This window comes from Stegostoma tigrinum, chromosome 7 (genome assembly GCF_030684315.1).
Source record: "Stegostoma tigrinum isolate sSteTig4 chromosome 7, sSteTig4.hap1, whole genome shotgun sequence".
Lineage (NCBI taxonomy): Eukaryota > Metazoa > Chordata > Chondrichthyes > Orectolobiformes > Stegostomatidae > Stegostoma > Stegostoma tigrinum.
Genome location: NC_081360.1, coordinates 22,973,753 through 22,993,505, shown reverse-complemented (window position 1 = coordinate 22,993,505; position 19,753 = coordinate 22,973,753). Strand labels below are relative to the sequence as shown.

The 19,753-nt window shown below is 40.9% G+C and overlaps 1 protein-coding gene across 4 annotated transcripts in view; it reads left to right on the top strand.

Annotated features, from left to right (window-relative positions):
• Positions 1–18,937, top strand: part of LOC125454049 (SH3 domain-binding protein 4-like) — a 55,283-nt gene extending 36,346 nt beyond the window's left edge. For all 4 annotated transcript variants that reach the window (XM_048534318.2, XM_048534317.2, XM_048534316.2 and 1 more), the window contains 2 exons: positions 7,141–7,329; positions 13,885–18,937. In XM_048534318.2, coding sequence (XP_048390275.1) covers positions 7,141–7,329; positions 13,885–14,109 — 414 coding nt within the window. In that variant the 3' untranslated portion in view covers positions 14,110–18,937. The remainder of the gene's footprint in view (positions 1–7,140; positions 7,330–13,884) is intronic.
• Positions 18,938–19,753: the final 816 nt, after the last annotated feature.

Sequence of the window (19,753 nt, the reverse complement as noted above, 5' to 3'; positions counted from 1 at the left end):
CTAAACTTGATATACAACTTTGTGCATGACTCAGGAGTATAGAAAGCGCATACTGTGATTTTCCGTGCATTTCCAATGCACACTTGACAATAAAATAAGTTGCATTGCTCTACATTTAGCCTGTGATTTCAGACATGTTTACAAATAACAATTGGTAAGTGAGGAATTGTCTATAGAATAATCAGAGTCGCACGTGTCACTGTGCTGAAGACTAGCCAATGTTATTGTCATCTGTACAGTTGCCAGCCATGACTCCTATCTCAAGAGTTAGAATAACATCGACTAAAACTCCATACTGGCTTAGCAAAAACCAAAAGAACTGCAGATGCTGTAAGTCAGGAACAGAAACTGAAGTTGCTGGAAAAGCTCATGGATCTGGCAGCATCTATGAAGGAAAAAAGAGTTAATGTTTTGGGTCCAGTGACCCATCCTCAGTTTTTGTTCCCGTTTTACAGCAACCGCAGTTCTTTCAGTTTTTATGTGATAACAAGGCCTGGTGTGTGGGGTGGGGATCTCGGACAGGGAGAGTTCAGGCCCTGAAATTATTGACCTCGATATTGAGTCTGGAGGGCTGCAGGGTCAAGATCCTAGTAATGTTTGAACATGCAGAGTCATTTTAACGCATTCATGGGACCAGATTTAATTTTGCCTCTTTCAACTGGTAGAACTGTGTCAATGCATTTATACATCTGATCCTCAGCTTTCTCTCATATCCGTGCATTTAGCATGGGCTCTCCATTCGCTAGCCTTTTTGAGGTGACAGAATCTATGGGAAGCAACATTCAGTACTCTTTCTGTCTTGCCTTGGTCGGCAGCAGAAATGACGACAAAGGAAATGACCTGTTTTCAAGGATTTATTGGCATTGTTGCAAGCAGGATGTTCTTGTCATAATTGATTGCATTTCCAAACTGAAGAAAGCACGTTGCTGTTTTGTGCGTCAAGGAGAGAGGGTGTACTCTATATAGAATACAGAGGAATGTTGGCGGGGCATTAACTGAAGCTTGCAGTCTTCCTCTCAATTGTTGTAAAATGTTGTTATGAGCCTCGTATTAATTTAAATGTCAAATCATTAAATGTCAAAATTGTCTTGGGGCAGTGCAAGTTTTTCAACGCAGATTTCTTTTTAAATTAATGTAATCAACTGTACTCATTGGTCACCTTCTGTGAAAATGCCTTCATGGAAGACTGTGGAGGGAAACTTTACCATGCACCAAGTCGTGATTTTAAATTAAATAATTTCTTATAATCATGGTGAAACCGCAGTTCAAGCCAAAAATTGCACAACTCAATTTGGGGGAATGACATTTCATGATATGGTTCAAGTGGAACGCATCAGGGGCTTTACTCATCAAGTAGCATTCATCATGACAATGCAATAAGATTGTAACGTTAGGAGTCACTACAGGTAATTGTGTCAACATGTCCCTTTTTCTTTCAAGTATAAATACTCCCCATTTTCTGTACCAACCTTGATGAAATCATGCCATTTCCAGGCCACCCACCATATTTATTTCACCACGGCCTGTGAAATATAAGTATTTGTTCCTTCATCTTAATGGGTGGAGCAGTGAAAATTATTTGAAATGTAATCTCAGCGTGGATGTTAGCAGAGTGGGCACAGATGTCCAGGCAACGCTCATGTGCCTTAATTTTCATGAAAATTTGTGCATGCCGTTGATGCTATATGTTGGCTGCTAGAAGCTCAATGCTGAAGTGGTGCAAAAAGCTCACCACAATGTGACTGATGCTCGCTGAGACATATGTTAAAAGTCATTCTGTTTGCTCTTGGGAGCAGACCTTTGTATATTCTCCAAGATGCGTTCTCCATCCCTCCACTATGATGCTCAATTATTGGAACCATTTAAATTCCATTGTATGCTATCAGGTACACCAATTCTCCTGAATAGTGTATTGTCTCTTAAATGTTAAAAGAGCAAATGGCCACACACCTTTAGTGCATCCTTAATTGCTTTACTGTTTTATCCATACAAATCAGTTTAAAGCAAGCCGGCTGGATGTGTTTTAAAACAAACTCTTTCTCCTGATCCACATCACTGTTGGGAAGTACTGGAATGACTTATGGCATGGTCATTGAATTACAGTCATTGGATCTTTTAACAGTCCCCTGAGTGACTGCTTAGGTGGACCCATCCTTGGATTGTTGCTCCATTTCAAATGCTTGTGCTTCTCAAAATGCAGCATTGTTCTTGGTCAGTACTACACTGGAGTAACAACCCAAATCCAATATTGGAGTGGGGCTGAAGCCAAAGTAATTCTCTTCCATGTTTCTCAGTTTAGGAAAATCTAACACAACCATATTGCTCCGTTGCTCGATAAGCTCAGAAACCAGGATCAGGGCACTCACCCTGGCTATACCCCAGCTGCCATGCATATTGCCATGCAGTGGTTTATCCAGACCTTACTGTGCAGTCTGGCGTCACGCTGTGCTGCTCTGCACCTCACCGTGCCGTGGCTATATAGACTTTGGCAATGGGCATCTCCACTTCCCCTGATTATGACACTCCACCTGCTGTGAGGAGCGAAAGTGGTGATATTAATTATTGGATATATAATGCATAAGGCTCCTCCATGCAATAAGATGTTACATCTTAAGGTGAATGCTATGCCTGTCCTGAACAGTGCAACTATATCGCGTTACAGCATTGGACTGAAATAAACCGGTGCAGCAACTTTGCGTTGTTTTTATTTTGAGCTATTACATGGATAAGTTAATCTCTTTGTTCTGCAGTTGTTTTAGTTTCCTTGCATAGTTGTCATGATTCCTGAATCCTGGCTGTCTCAACATGTCTCTGTTGTTATGTTTCTTTAGTTTAGCTTGGGAAGCGAGGGGGAGGTCACTTCATTGTTTCTTGCTGTTACACACATCACATTCTGACACAGGCACCTCGAAATGAAATTGCACATTGCAAATTGAACTTGAGAAGGATACAACTGGCCTGTCTGTTTTAGAGTTCAGGGCATTGGCACTGTTATATTCACAGTGCATTGATCCGAATGGGTGTATTATCTGCTCTGATTGAATTGCTCTGTCTTTCTAATGTCAGTCTTCCGTGGGAATTCATCTTTGCAGTTTTCTTTTGGTGTAATCTCTACTCGCGGTATTTTTTTTGTTGTCCACTCACTATTCCAAGTGAGTCTGTCAATTGTCAATCTTACACTAGCATGAACTGCTTGGACTCATTTTTGCTAGTTCTGTACTATGAAATATTTACAGTTGTCTTCTGCTGTCCCAGCTGTCAACCCTGCCTCCTCAAAGTGGATTGAATCAAATATGTAAACAGCACTGTAAGCAATGATATTATCATTGCAACACTGACAGAGGCCACTTGGCCCATCCTATCCTATGTGCCTCTGTAAAGCCAACCTGGGAATTGCCTGCTGACCCCATAACACTGCCATCTATTTCCTTCAAGTGCCTGTCTAATTTAAAATCGTATAAAATCATTCATCATCTCATTTTCCACTGCAATAGCCAAAAGGATGAATAATTACAGGCAAATTTCTAGGTTGCTGAACTGTTTAGACTGAAGGAGCCCTATAACCAAGAAACTGTTGAGCCATTCACAATTATTCAACACATTTCAGATAGAAATTGTTTTACAGCTATGGGAATAACCTCTCCAAGTCCTGATTGAGGCAGGATCTGTCTCCTCTTTTTCCCTGCTCTTTGAAGGTAGTTTCCACAAAGAATGGACATCAAAGCTGCTGAGTAAAAGTGGCAGGAGAGAGGAAAACACGTGATGAATTTACTACTACCCCATCCACCCACATTAAATCAACCATTATATTATTTAGGGGTGTAACCTCAATGATGAGCACCTTCTGGTCTAAAGGGAGTGTTGTTCTGGCAGCCAGCTTTGAACATATGGATGTGTCCAGACTATACGCCCTGAGACTTGAACCTATAGTCCTCTGCTGCCACGGTGAGAGTGCTACCACTGAGCCAAGTCAGAAAGCTGCGAAACCCACATTTTATCTGCCTACATATTTCTTGGCTTCTGCAGGGATATCAGAAGTATATCACTGGATATCCTGAAACAAAGGGAGTTGGGCAGTGGGACTAAATGGATAAGGATCAGCAGCACGGTGTCTCAGTGGTTAGCACTACAGCCTCACAGGGCCAGGGACACGGGGTCGATTCCAGCCTTGGGTGACTGCCTGTGTGGAGTTTGCACATTCTCCCCGTGTATGCATAAGTTTCCTCCGGGTGCTCCGGTTTCCTCCCACAGTCCAAAGAGGTGCAGACTAGGTGGATTGGCCATGCTAAATTGCCTGACTACTCAGACCTCTTGGCACCATGGTAGCCCACAAACCCACTAACACACTCAAACAGCAGCTAATGAACTTAAAAGACTCTATACAGACAACAGGCAAAACGAATGTCATCTGCAAAATACCTTGCAAGAACTGTGACAAACACTATATTGGACAAACAGGCAGAAAACTAGCCATCAGGATACATGAACATCAACTAGCCACAAAAAAAAATGACCCACTATCACTAGTATCCTTACGTGCAGATGAGGAAGGACACCTCTTTGATTGGCACAACACATCCATCCTAGGACAAGCCAAACAGACACGCATGAGAATTCCCAACCGGAACTCCATCAACAAACACATTGATTTGGAGCCAATCTACCATCCCCTGAGAAAAAGAACAGGAAATGACATCACCAACCCAAGGAAACCTAAACAGATAAATAGAAAGCGGGACATAACACCAGTGCTTCGCCGGAGGCTCACTGATGATGTTACCTAGAATGGTGACGAAACATCTGAAAACTAACCTTGCAGCTCAGTGAGCAAACTCACATCCAGATTGCCTGTAGTGTTTAGGGGTATGTGTGTTATAGGGGAATGGGAATGGGGATGGGTTTGGGTGGGATACTTCAAGGGGCGGTGTGGACTTGTTGGGATGAAGGGCCAGTTTCCACCACTGTAGGTAATCAAATCTAATCTAATCTAATCTGGCCTAGAATTGATGGACTGAGTTGCCTTCATCTGAGCTGCATGACTCTATAGTTCAACAAATTCCATAGGGTAACTGTAAAGCAAGCTATTGGAAAAGATATGCTTAATAGTATGGAAGATGTTTCAATATACCCTGAAGCTGTATGATTTCCCTAACTCGGCTGCACTGATAGCCATAGTAGATTATGTACGTGCTCAATTGATTGAATGCCTTGTGTTAGAATCTTATTGTTATCGTTGATTCTCCCCTGCTGTTAGTTGTTGGTACTGTTGTGCCTGTAACACCATGAAAGGACTAATTCAGAAAATGTTTCTATCCTCCAAAAGCAGCAGGATTTTAGCAAAAGGGAGTACAACTGTGCCCCCGCTATGTGTTGCCCTTCGTCAAATTAACACTTTAGTGTTTGATGTAGATTTTACATTATAGTCTTTTGACATCAATTGCAGTTTGTAACATTGGAATGGGAATTGGCTCCAGCCCCAAGACCCAGAAGGGGAATGAGTATCATTGTGGAGGTGGCCACCCAGGGGATTGGTGCAAAGCCTGCAATTCTCTATATTAATGACTGCGGCAATGATTTTGACAGTTCACTTGTAGGCTGTCTGTGACTCCAGGCAGCCAGCAAGTTGATGCCAAAATCAACTTAAGGATGAAATGTGTGTAGGTGTGCCGTCAACTGCAGACAAGTTGAGTTGTGCTTGGTGTCACCACAATGTTAAATGGTAATTAATTTAAATAAATGCTATGCATGTCATTTGGGTCACAGAATATCGTGTTATTTGTTGAGAACATTACTGAAAGTTTAAGAGAGGAAAGATCTTGGTGCACATGACAAAGGGCACTGGTTTGACATGCAGTACATTCCACAGTAAGGCACAGCTTGGGTACGGGGTCCAGTTTAGATCCCATCCACAAGGTTGCTGACCTTGAATGTAGCCCTTGGAAAGAGTTCAATGGAGAATTACAATGATGAACACCTGCTTAAGAAACCTGATCTGCTCAGCCCCAAGGATCTTGGTGTGTTTACAGAGAAACTCAGATTTGAAGCTGAGCGGATCACAGTCAATAAAATAATGAAGGGCTGGATAATCTATTGATACGTTAGTCTGCGTTACCAAGGGAGATGACTCACAGTGAGAGTAGGAATTCAGTGATTGTTGGGTAATTCCTTCCCCAGATTGTAGTGTGTGTCAGGAAAGTGTTCCTAGCTGGTATACTCTGTAACCCATTGACAGACAGCTGGGGTTCCTGACTGGGGCAGAAATAAAGAAGATTAGTGTTTTCGTAGTTAACTGTTGGCCCATGTGATCTCCCAGACTAGTTTCAGGAATTTTCCAGAATAACCTTCCTTTATCGGTCCTGTGTGTTTTTCTTTTACTGTATTTTTTTGCCTCTCTCTGAAGTCTAAGCAACTATAGGGCGGCCGGAAGAAATGTTTAAGGATGTCTCCTAATTAGATTAAAACCTAGAGTGTTAGATGAAGTATGTTTGAATCTGCTGCATTCAGTTCTGAGGCTCCTCCAGTTCTGAGGAAGGGTCACTGGACCCAAAACGTTAACTTTTTTTTTCCCTCCTCCACAGATGCTGCCAGGCCTGCTGAGCTTTTCCAATAACTTTGTTTTTGTTCTTGAATCTGCTGGAGTTTAGAAGACTCAGAGGTGCCTTTTGGTTGAAACATATAAGATTCTGAGGAGCCTTGACACAATGGCTGTGGAAAGGATGTTTCCTGTCCTGGGTGGATTTAGAAATGGAAATCGCTGCTTATTAATAAGGGGTCACCCATTTATGATGGAGATGAGAAGTATTGTTTTCTCTCAGACACTTGTGGAAGAGAATTCCAAAGATTTACAAAGTCTCTGGAAGCCAAACCTTAGATTACTTTTAAGGCAGAGATAGATTCTTGATGTGCAAGTAGGTGAATGGTTCTCTGGTAGGCTGGGATATAAAACAGTCAGGGTCTTATAGAATGGAGGAGTACGATTGAGTATACAAGTGGCCTACTCCTACTGTTGGTTCATATATCAATCACAGGGCTCCACGTGTTGTGCATGGGTTGGGTTTCATGGGCGTGTTGGTCTTTTCCCCGACCACCCTATGTTTGTGGTCTCTCAGCTACTAAATTTTTCCCTGTTGTCATCCCCAGGCCTTGCTGAAACTGGATTGCCAGGGTCTGGTTGCCAGGCTCATCCAGGATTTTGTGCTCCTCACCACTGCCGTTGAAGTGGCCCCAAGATGGAGAGAGTTGGCTGAGAAACTGGCCAAAGTTTCCCGGCAGCAGATGGAAGCCTATGAAGCCCCACACAGGGACAAGAATGGAGTTGTTGAAACCGAGGTGAGATTATTCAGCCAGCACCAAAACACAGTCTGGGTCAGCACTCACTATCAGAGGGTACATTTTTGGCACTGTATTGATACAACTATCCTTTTTAAAAACACTTCTGTCTTCAGTGTTTGGCTCTGGTAGGTGTTTTATCTTCAAGCAACAATTTGAATTTTTTTCTTGAACCCCCAAAGGGACCTTAGCCTTGAAACTTTTTGAATTTACATTGTCAAATTAGTAATTATCAGTTGAAATATTATCTTTCAAATTGTTTTATTTAAAACCCCTGGTAATTTAGCTCCAAAATATCTCACCAGTCTTCCCAAAATCACTGCTTCCTTCACACTTCAAGCTGTCCCTCATGTTACATTTTGCGCAGGTTTGCAGACGGTGTCACCTCTTTCCAAGTCTGGGTGATAGAATGGTGACAGAATGCCGCCATTCAGTCCATTATATCTGTGCTAGCTCTGACAATAGCAGTGCAGCTAGTCGCTCTTGCCCTTTAATCATAGCTTGTGTGTGGTTTCTATCCTTTCTCTTTAAAAACCACAATACAATCTGCTCCACCATGCTGTCAGACATAGCATTCCAGATCCTAACTGCTCACTGCATAAAGAAATGTTTTTCCTTAACTTGGCATTGGCACTTCTGTTAATACCCTTGAATTGGTGCCCCCTGGTTCTTGACCATTCAGTCAACAAGAACAGTTTCTACTCATTTACTCTGTCCACACCACCTGACTGGAACACCTCTTAACAAATTCCCTCTCAAAATTTTCCTTAAGGAAGACAGCCCCCAGTTGCTGACATAATTGAAGTCCTCGTCTCTCGAGCCATTCTTGTAAACCTTTCTGCATTACCACTAAAGCGTGGACCTGGACTTGTCCACAGTATTCTCGCTGAGCTGCCCTATTTCATCAAGGTTCATCATAATGCTCATTTCTTCTGAGCTGTCCGCATAAACTCAGGATTCTGTACTGTGTTGAAGGCATAAATTGCTGAAGAAACTCAGCAGATCTGGCAGCACCAGAGCTATTCGTTCGAATCTGCTGACCCTTCATATCTGCAAGAGGGGTTCTGAAGAAGGTTCGCTGTACTTGAAACATTAACTCTGTTTTTTCTCCGCAGATGTGCCAGACCTGCTGTGTTTCTTCAGCATTTTGTTTTCACTTCAGATCTCTAGCATTCGCAGCTCTTTGTTATATTCAGTATTGTATGCCTTTTTTACCCAATTTCTCTACCTGACCTTCAATGATTTGCATGTGCTTGTACTCCCTATTGCCTTGGCTCCTAAAATTATACACTTTAGTTCAGATCTATCATCTTAATCCTCCTACCAAAGTATATAACTTCACATTTCTCAACGTTAAGTTTCTTTTGCCTTGTGTGTGACCATTCTACCGCCTTGTGTGTTCTCTTTAAGCCTGTCACTGTCTTCCTCATAATTCATAATATTTGCTGGTTCCATGTGACTACATATATTTAAACTGCACATCCTTTTCTATTGAGAAGAGTGATGGTTTCAAAACGGGCTAATTTGTTGTTTCTATTTTAGGACCCCAGGGCTGATCTTTCAGCCATTCCACCCAGTAAAATGTGCCAGAAAGTGTGGAAAATGACACTTTGTCAACAAGACTGCAACAGTGTACTCCTGCCAAATTGGGTAGAGCGCTGCTGGAATAGGATGCAGGAAGTTAGAATTTGGTGTTTGTGAAATGCTAGGGGGAATAGCATTGTGTACTCCCTTTAAAAGAGCATGTGCTTTTTCAGGGCTTAGACATTAAGAATGGAAGAGAGTGAGCAGCAGCAGCTTGAAAGTTTTCAAGTACAGAGACAGCATCCAAATTGAAACATTTTATTGAAAGGCTGTACAGTCAGCAGGCCAAGCAGTAGCCTTTTTACCATGACAACAGGCTTTTGAATTAAGCTAATCATTTTGAACCAGGTACTTAGATACCAAAAACCTATTTAATTTAAGTCTGATGTGTTAACGACATAGGACAAATCCTATTGTAAGAAATATTGCTATGTCGTCAAGGGTATAAGAAGAAGGTGACAGTTGGATAAAGATGCAACAGCTAGCTGCCATTCGCCAGAGCTAACGGCTCTTGGATCACGAGGGAGAATTTCTGGCTCTCACAGCCTCTACAATGTCTCAGAGAAACTATCATCTGAATAACAACGGCACAATTAATTGATACTTCTGACAGGAGAATCAATGGAGAAAGCACAGAACATTCTGGAAGGCACAGAACTGGCTGTAATTTTGAAAGACTGAATTTTTTTTAATCTATACATGGGATTTGTATCTATTAAAACAGCATACATTAGAATCTTGCTTTATTCGAGAATAGTTAGTAGTTTGAAAGGATTTATTTGGTTTGTCAATAGTTTAGCTAATTTGTTCACTCACTTGTTGATTTTAAAGAATGTCAGGCATTTGTTTTGTTCAACCATTAGAAGTTGCCAAAAGGCAGATTACACCACCTTTCACACATTATGGGGCAAAGTACCCCTCTTTGGATGCTTCGATATTAGTTCTCAGAGAGGGCTACAATCTCCACTTTATAACAGCAGTTTTGGACCATATTGAAATGGTTCGATGGTACTGCGGGGATTCCAGGTGTCACTGCAGAGTGCCATGTATTCTTTCAGTATCAGCCATGTAATTATCTCTTCCAGCTCTGTAGGATCTGGAGAAGCATGAGTGCTTCTTCATGGTTTTGCATGCTCGCCTGAAACGTTTCACCTGCAGTTGGCCAACAACCCCGTCCCTACTTCTTCTTCTTTCTCAATTTGCTCCTTTTCCTCCTCCTCGACCTGGAGGACAATGTGCCATTCCTGTGTCCCCTCTTTCCAGTGCAAAGGAGACTCTGTTTCCAGGTGGGTTAAGTTTCTTGGAAGTAACTCAATTTGAGGTCATCTTGTTTGTGCTTATTGTTTCCTGCTTTCGTTATTCCTTCTCTGTCCCTACCCCATCTCTTTTTTTTCTCTTTCTCTTCGCACCCATCCTGCTTTCCAGCATTCTTTTTTTACTCTTATAAGAAGTAATGTCTATGCGAATAGACAAAGACCGGACCTAATATCGCCCTCCCTCAAGCTGTAGGGAAGTTTGTGAATTGCTGTGTATTCCACACACACTGTGCTGTTCTATCTGATGTATTTAGTCCGGGTAAGCAGTAACAAACAGCGACTATTACTAATCTCCATCAAGCTGTTATCTGGGTGAAGTTGTGTGAGGCACACTATAATTTTTGTTTTGTTGCTAATCTGACTACGGTCCCTCATTTTAGGCTAAGCTAACTGCTCAGGCATTGCTAAAACAAAGTATATTTGTACAGCTGGACAGCTTGACTTGTGAATAACAAAATTGCTAATATTAGCCCAGGCTTGACAGTGAACATCTCTGTTTGTCCTGACCACATTAACAAAGAGGTCATCTCTTTGCAAAGGACAGAAATTCCTTGTCCTCAAAAAGAGTATGTCCGAAAATAATGATGTGCTAATTAGGGGGCAGTTGTGGGATCCAATTTGTATGTAGCAAGACCCCAAAAACATTTAGTTAATCTGTTTTTGGTGATGTTCGCTGCTTTGTTGCACCTTAAGCCAAGCCTTGAAAGAACACCAATTGAGATACCAAAAGGCTTTGTTTCCAGCTTAAGGTGATGACCTTTGTGCTGTTGTGTCCAGCATGATATCCAGTGTGAATCGTAGAATCCCTACATCGTGGGAACAGGCCCTTCGGCCCAACAGGTCCAAATCAATGCCTCGAGCCCCCCCACTCAGACCCCTACCCCTATTCCACACATCCTTGACCCCTATGGGCAAGTTAGCTTGGCCAACCCACCGAAACTGCACATCTTTGGACCGTGTGAGGAAAGCGAAGCACCCGAAGGAAACCCAGGCAGACACAAGGAGAATGTGCAGTTTGCACAGTCACCCAAAGGTGGAATTGAACCTGGGCACCTGGCACTGAGAGGCAGCAGGGCTAACCACTGAGCCACCGTGCTGCCCGTGTCCTTGAATGTTTTCTGTGTTTCATCTGGAGTTTTCTTGCTTCTGGCAAGAAACCCAGTGGTATTTATTTTGAAAACTTAACAGTTACATAGATTTATCAGATGGTGAAATATCACTATATAGCGCAGCTATGAGAGGAACAAAGCCTGCTTGGAAAAAGTTAACTGTCAGGCTGCTTGAATCGCTGATGTTGAGCGATGGGTTTTGACTCAACAGTTCAAGAATTTGATACTGAGAATGTGGAAGTGTGCTTGTTAAAGTGATAAAGTTGACGTAAAGACTGAAGAGGCAAAGACGTCAAGTGTTTGAGTGATATTGCAGGTATATCAATACTCGTAGAATCTTGAAATGCTTACAGCATGATGCGGGGCGGTGCCATTCCGCCCGCCACATTTGTGCTGGCTCTCTGAGACTAATATATTGAGTAGCAATCTTTTCCCCTCAGTTCCACACCTCCTTCCTTTCTAGATAAAGTGCCAATTCACTTTTGAAATCAACAATTGAATCTGTCACCGCTACACTCTATTGGGCAGCACGTTCCAGGCCCTAATCATTCGCTGCATAAACAAGGTTTTTCCTGATAACTCCATTGCTGCTTTTGCCAGTCATTTTAAATCTGTCCCTTCTGGTTCTCAATTCTTCCATGAATGGACTCAACTTCTCCCTTTTTGCCTTGAACTCATCAGGGCAATTGGCAAATAATGTCAATTTACAGGGAAAGTAATATTTTAATAATGTATGAGAAGAAAATCTTGCTTGGTTGGCAACGAACTGTGATTGTTATAGGCATTGCTGTGGAGAATCCCCCAGTTAAATGACCACTGACAGTTAACTGCCAAGCTTTGTTTAAATTTTAACCAGGTATGTAGACTCTGGTTTGTTATGGTATTGCCCTAAGAAATGAACCAAAGACTGGCTGTCACCTGTTTTGTTAGGTTGATACCTGTGCATATTATTTCTGTTTGCAAAGAGCAGGGCCTGCTGCATCAATATGTGTAGCTTCCATTGCATGCAAATGCATCACACTATGAACCCAAATGAGAATCCTCATTTGGTCGTCAGTGTAATTATTCACAGATCAAGGATTATTTGGCACATATTGTCCAATCACAGATTCACATCCGATGTTAGATACTTTTTCAGTTTTGCAGGTTGGTTGGGTTGTAGTCATTACCTCACCAGTTGTGAACAACCGAACCAATGTTTTGTCTGACATGATCTGTCAGTCTTTGAGACATACAATGTGCATAACAGCAGCACCGGCATTCATACAAGACATTTGTATGATAGGCAGAATGCTTCCTAGGCTTGTCAGCGGTATCATGGTGAATGTCACTCATTACTGCATTATAGCATTGTGAAGTAGCTTCACCTGTTGCTTAAATTCTAAACTTCTTATTTAAATTTTCTAATTCCATCACTGCCTTATCCTTTCCCATCTCTACAGTCTCCTCCACCTCATCATTCCCTTGCGATATTTGTGCACTGCTAATTCTGGCCTCTTGTGCATCTGCAAGTATGATCACACCACCATTGTTGCCAAGATTTAAGCCCTAAACTCTGGAATTTCCTCTGTATATATCCTCTTTCTCCCCTCCCCTCTCTCATTTTAAGGCACTTTTCGAAAATGTTTGACCTGTGTTTTTTTTTGCCGTCTGATCTAAGAACTGCTTATGTGGCTTGCATCTGTCATCATTTTATAATGCTCCTGGGAAGTACCTTGAAGTCATTCATTACATTAAAGACACTGTATAGGTGTAAGTTGTTGTTAAGGATATAAAAGCCAAGCTGATCCTGTCTTTAGTCAAGGATAGCACACGCAGTGTAGTCATAGTAATAATGCTTACTAGCAGGAGTCTTGCATTTATTTTTCTCTACTTCCCTCTGTCCTTGGTTACATAACAAACTAGGCATTGAATTTTATTATTCTCTTGGGATACGGTACAGCTGAGCAGCGAATGAACGTTTGTGATAACTGCGAGAAATTCCAAAATATCGAGCGTGGCCGCTGACAAGTTAATTGCCTTGGAAAACCAGTTTGGTTTTTGGTTCTCTGTGTTTGGAATGTTCTAGCTGATTTTTTTCCATTGCTGACTCTGAGGCATGGGTCACTGTGAATTTGATTATAACCTAGGTATGTAGAATTAATTCTGCTGTTAACAATGTCAGCCCCTTTCCTGTTTAAGTGACTCAGTTTGATTGGGTGAGCAAAGAGCCAGTGTTGGGTAAAGCCCATCCTTGTTATGTGCAGAAGCGTATTTAGCAATAAGGTCGGACCTGATTCTAAATTAAACACTCCCTTTATCTGCTACATAGTTACCGCCAAGACAGCAATCCTTTAAAATGAATGACAATTTTCAAAAGTGGCTAGTTGTGTCTTACAGTATTCGGCTTCTAATCTATTATTAGACTACAAAGATGTGACAAGATTAGTAAAATGAAACTACCTTCTGCCACTGGAAGGGTCAATATGATTTGCAACGTAAATAGTGTTATGTAAACGCAGGCAGTTGTACAAAATCATAGGTCTGATTGATTTGTACTCTTCCAGGCTATGTGGAAACCAGCATATGATTTCTTGCTGACCTGGAGTGCACAGATTGGAGACAGCTACAGGGATGTGATTCAGGAACTGCACCTGGGACTCGATAAAATGAAGCATCCCATCACCAAGCGCTGGAAACACTTGACAGGAACCCTCATCTTGGTTCATGCTCTGGATATCCTCAGGGCTGCAGCCTTCAGCCCTCCTGACCAGGATGACATCGCTATTTAACCTGGATATTCTCAAACCTGTCACCAGAAGATGTGGAGTAAGTCCGGCCCCAGGCAAAAGTGACTGAAACAGCATCGCTTTGAATGGCTTGAGCCATTTGGACCCAGTTTTTCAAGATTGCCAGCTGGATGGACAGATCTTGTAACATGGAATACTGTGGGGCTTTCTGTATTGTAAAGAGCCTCGGTTATCAGTTTTGTCACTCTGTATTCAAACACTCGCCATCAAGGGAAATTTTCAGCTTCGTTTCCAAGTCATTTTAAAGTGCCACCTCATCTTGTGACTTGAGTGAATCCTGATAGCATGTTTTGCACACAAAATCAATCAAATTCAATATAGCGAGGTGGGTGAGAATGAATTCACCAATGGGTCATAAACAAATTCCTAACTTAAATCCTGATATTGTTTCTGATTCAATTACAATTGTGCTTTACTATAAAGACATGCAAAACTTTCACTGCGTGATTTCCACCCCCCCCCCCCTTTTAAATAGCACTACTTTCTGGTACTACTTTAAACAGTGTCAAAGAATGTTCAAGAATAGTTCCTAAGCCTATATTTTAAAGAATTGACTGAATGTGGTTTTTGAGCATTGTGTATACTGCAGGAGTCCTAACTACCTCAGGTACGTTTAAGCTTTTCCCTAGTCTGCTTTAACCATGAATGCTCATGCCTTAACCTTTCTTCCTTTGCTGTAGAAACCCTGTGCTGTGGTCAACTATTTGCTGGTCCTGGCTGTTTACCAAGTTATTCCACCTTATGAGGCTGTAGGTTGAAAATCTACAGAGGGGAATTGGACATGTTGAGACATGCTTGCACTTTGCATCAGGGAGCTAGTCCCAGCTACTGCGTGCTGAAACACTGACAAACCACTGGCAAGTCCCATTCAGGTTATTCAACGGTTGCCATTTAGTTGTGGCCGTGTTTTCCCTCCAGTCTTCAAGTGGCATAGCTTTGAATGTTTACTAAAGAATTGAAAACGCTGCTGGCCTGGGGGAGATGAGAGAAAAGAATTCAGCTCGTTGAAAACACAAAAGTGCCGTGAAGGTTCAACCAGGACTGTCCACATTGCATTTTAAAACAAAGAGGCCATTTTGAATCTCCAGTCTTGCGCATTATTCCAATTCATCACATACTCTGCTTTTTGTTAACCCTCTTGCTAATGCTGAAGGTGTGTGTTATTTGGAATTTCCGATTTAAATGTCACAATTTCTTAACGGCTTTTAAATGAGGCATGAGATGAAGGTGAAGACTGTAGCAGTTGATGGAATTATTACTATCTGCTGTTCCTTGTTGGGTTTAATTCTGAAGATTTAGAATGAGTGCGCTTTTGGGCTTTCCTCTTCATTAACTGAGGTTTTGCTAATTAGTGTAACATTATCACATCCGGCGATCCAGTTTTATATTTTTATATGTTTTTAATCAAAATGTTCAGACACGTTATGACACACCACTGTAGCAGGTGGGATTGAAGCCGATCCTTCCAGCCTAAGCTACCCAATTATAGTCTGGTCTAATTGGCCTCTGTGAGGCTACCAATGATATCCAGTAAACGCTTAGTTCTCTATGGGGAAATCGAATCGGCAGAAAAAAAAATCTAATTTGCGGCCAAAAATGTCAATGCTTTCAAAGCACACAATTTTCTTTGAGAATAGCTGGGGTTTATTGGGCAGAATAATCACTCGTTTCCGAAACTTTTGATTATCAAATATTTGTAATGACCTGGGAACGTTTTATTTTTCAATTGCAATTTCCTTTTCATTATTCCGCCCTGAGAAACAGTACAGCTTGAACTTACCTCCCCACCCACCGTATTTTTCCATGCCTGTAAAAATGTTTCTTGGAATGTGAAAGATTGTTGCAATCAGAATTTCTTTTGGTAGTTTTCTGTCTGCGTTACTAACTCGACGGTCTTGTAGGTCGTATGCCTGCTCGTGGATTCCATATTATTTCCCCATATGTAATTTTGTGGAACGTATATCAGGCACCATAGAATGCAGAGTCCAAAGTGTTTTTCCCTGTTGGTTTTAGATCATGCAAACTGAATCTGGAAGTCTGCCCAACTACCTCCCAGATTTTGACAAGGGAAACCCTTTTTTCTAATCACTGGTTAGGCTCTGGTTTCCGTCGATGGCTGATAGCATGGTACTACCTCCGTGAAACTCTGCAGAAATGACAACTCCCTAAGTTAAGTTGTAATAAGTTTGTCTGGACTTATTTCCCTATGAGATGCAAGGTTATGAACTGGTGTCTAGAAATTGTATACTGAATGTTGTTATCTTCATTGGTAAAGCTATTAATGTTTTGAGGCCAGACTCATAAATTAGTTTGAAGTATTGATATTGATTAATTGACAGTTATTTCGGTGAGAACTGATAGACATGATGCCAGGAATTAATATGCAGCTGATGACGAATTTTTCCTTTGAGTAATGATTTAATTCACTCTAATACTTAATACCTAACTGAGTTCAGAAGAGTGGGAGGTTTCCTCCACCTATCTGAAGACCAGGCATTGATTTTCTAAGAAAGCCAGTTTTCTTAATTATCAAAAAACGCTGGTGCCAAATGCTTGACTCATTTAAATCTTTTTGATTTGTAAAGGGAATTTGTATATTTATAAGTAGTTGTTGATATTAAAATAATGTACAACTTGTTCTAGAGTTAGTAATAATTTAGTGAAGGAATAGTCTGGATTACGAATTCCAGTTCGTCCTATCCAACTCATCACTTGGTGTTTCTCAAATAACCAACGCTACTGACCATCCGTATCTTAAATCCCCTAAACTGTAGGAACACGTGGCAATACTTGGTAGAACAATAAGTCAAAGCATGATAAAACATTTACAAAGTATTTTCTTGCCTGTGGTCAATTTAAAACTCTTTCGAATTGAGCATTATTTCCTTTTAGCTCGTGGGCCTGATCTAGCAGGTGATATTCTAGGTTCACTTTTATTGATGTCATAAAATACTTCTTATTCCTCTGAGAGGACACTTGATAAATTTTTATCTGTTCTGAGCCTTTTTGTTTTGATCCTCGCAGAGGATTTGGAAAATCTTTGAATAATTGGTAAAGGTGTTGAAATTGGATCACATGGTTTGATCCCACTGCACTGTGTCATCAAATTGACCAAAGCCACTGGAAAAGTTGTTTTTATGACAATATTCTATGTATGGATGTCTGATCAGCAGACCTATCCTTCTACTAGCTTGGTTAGGTGAATATTTTGTGATGCTGGAATTGGCGGGGGACCAACATCAAGTGAGTTCATTGCCATGGCAGGTGAAGGCTATCTTCAAATGGTAGGTTGTTCTGGAAATAACAACACTATTTAATTGAGGCAGTCTGATTAAATTCTTGTTCTGTGCGAAGGCTATCCTTTGATAGTTAAGTGCTCGTTTTGTCCATATCTCAACCCAATTCGTGCACATTCGAAGTGACCCTTCCAGATTAGCCTTTTTAAGTGTGAGGTGTTGTTCAGTGTTTGATGGTTTTTAACCCTGAAATATTTACCTACAACTTGTAAATTAATGTAAATTTACCATTTTTGTAACCTCTTTGCAGTTCTGATCATATTTTGTGATTGGGCCTGTTTTCAGTGTTTTATTGCTGTAAGTAAGGGAAGATGATTGAAGGTAGTTCAAGATCTGTTATATCACCTGTGAAGAGAATCGTAGTGCCTGTTGTAGTTTGTGTAGGGTTCAGACTTTTTTTTTAAAAGCGGACCACTTTTGATTGCTCCAACTCAAACTTGAAGGCCATAACCTCAACATACATTCTTCCACTGATCTGTATTGCTTCATACATACTGTCATGATCTTTGACTAATATACAGGTTTTCAACAGCGTACAGGATTATAGTCATGTGTTCACTATTCTGGCCATAGTGGACTGTCATCCAGTCAGACGAATGGTAGTTTCTGGTTTTGCATACCAGCAAAAATCTTTTATCCCAAAATTGATCAATCTTAGCTTTCTTGGTGTGCATGCATGTTTCTTCACAGTTCAATGTCACCATGCAACTTGCCCCAAATTTACAACTACACAACTAAATCTACAACTTCCCCAAATTTAAAATATTTATTTTGAACGTTATTGTGCAAACATAGTTGTGATTTTACCACTATATTACCCTTTGAAAGAAGGATTGATTTTGTATGCTGGAGTTGTGTTGAGCAAGCAATAGTTCTCCATTGTTTGTGCATCAAAATCATGGAACCCCTTCTGTAATAGCTCTCTGGTTGTACCTGCACCACATGAATGGCTGGGGTCAAGGTGGCTCACCACCATTCCATGAAGTGATGGACAGTAAATGCTGTCCTTTCCCGTGATGCTCAGATCCCAAGAACAAAGAAAAGGAAGTTGAAAATTAAATGCATCAGTTTGAGGTGGCAAGCAATTTGAAATGATCTGATTAATTTACATTGAGCTCTTCATGTCTTCCCATTTTTCACAACCATGTTGTAATATCTGTTTATTCAGTCTCGATCAAAGTGATGCTTCAGTTCCTTTTTCCATCCGTGTTCTTACATCAGCAAATTAATCAGTAAGCTAGTCTGGATCTTCACCTCAGTGCACTTTCTAAAACATACTCTCTTAACTGAAATTTGCTGCAATATTGCCACTCACTTGCTTCCTGACACAACGCAGCACATTGTTGTTACGCTGACTGATATTGTAGCCTGCTCTTTTGGAGATATGAATTGCCTTATTTCTGTGAATTTTTTTAAGCCGCTGCTTTCCATTTCTCTACATATTTATGAAAAGTAATTTCTAGCCTATTGACACACTTTGTCTGGTTTTAAACATCTTCATTTTGAAATAAAAAAATTTGTAACTCTGCATTTCTCATTGCATTTTTGTGAACTTCGTTAACACACATTATTTGATGGGGTCGTGCCCTTGTTATGTAGTTTGTCGTTGCATTCTTTTGGAATGATTTTGAAGCTGTGTTAAAATGTACCTGGAACTTTAACTCTACTTCCCTCCAACTCTGAAGGATGATTGTTACCATGTCTACTACCTAAGAACATAAGACCACAATTGCAGGAGCAAGAGCAAGCCATTTGACCATTTAAAGAGATCATGACTGATTTGATAATTTTCAACTCCGCTTCAAATTAAAAATCTGCCTATTTAAACCTTGAATTTTCTTAACAGCCCAGCCTCTGTAGCCCCCTGCAGATTCACAACCTTCAGAGAAAAGAAATTCCTCTGCTGTTTTAAATAGGTAACCAATTATTTTGAGACTATGCCCTCAGGCCCTAGACTCTCCCACAAGTGCAAACAATTTTTCCACGTCTATCCTGTTGAGCTCTCTAAGAATCTTACACCTTTCGATAAAATGTCCTCTCATTCTGCTGATTAATAATGAGTACAGGATCTACTCAACCTCCCCTCATTAAGAAATTCCTCCATTGCCAGTATCAGCCGAGTGAACCTACACTGGGTTGTCTCCAAAGCCAATATATCTTTCCTTTAGATAAGGGGACCAAAACTCTTCACAGTATTCTAGGCATAGTCTAACTCGTGCCTTCTATAGTTTTTAACAAGGATTTTCCACTTTTTTTGTTCTATTCCCTTTGAAATAAAGGACAACATTCCATTTGCATTCTGTATTATTCACTTAAATGTCTATCATGGC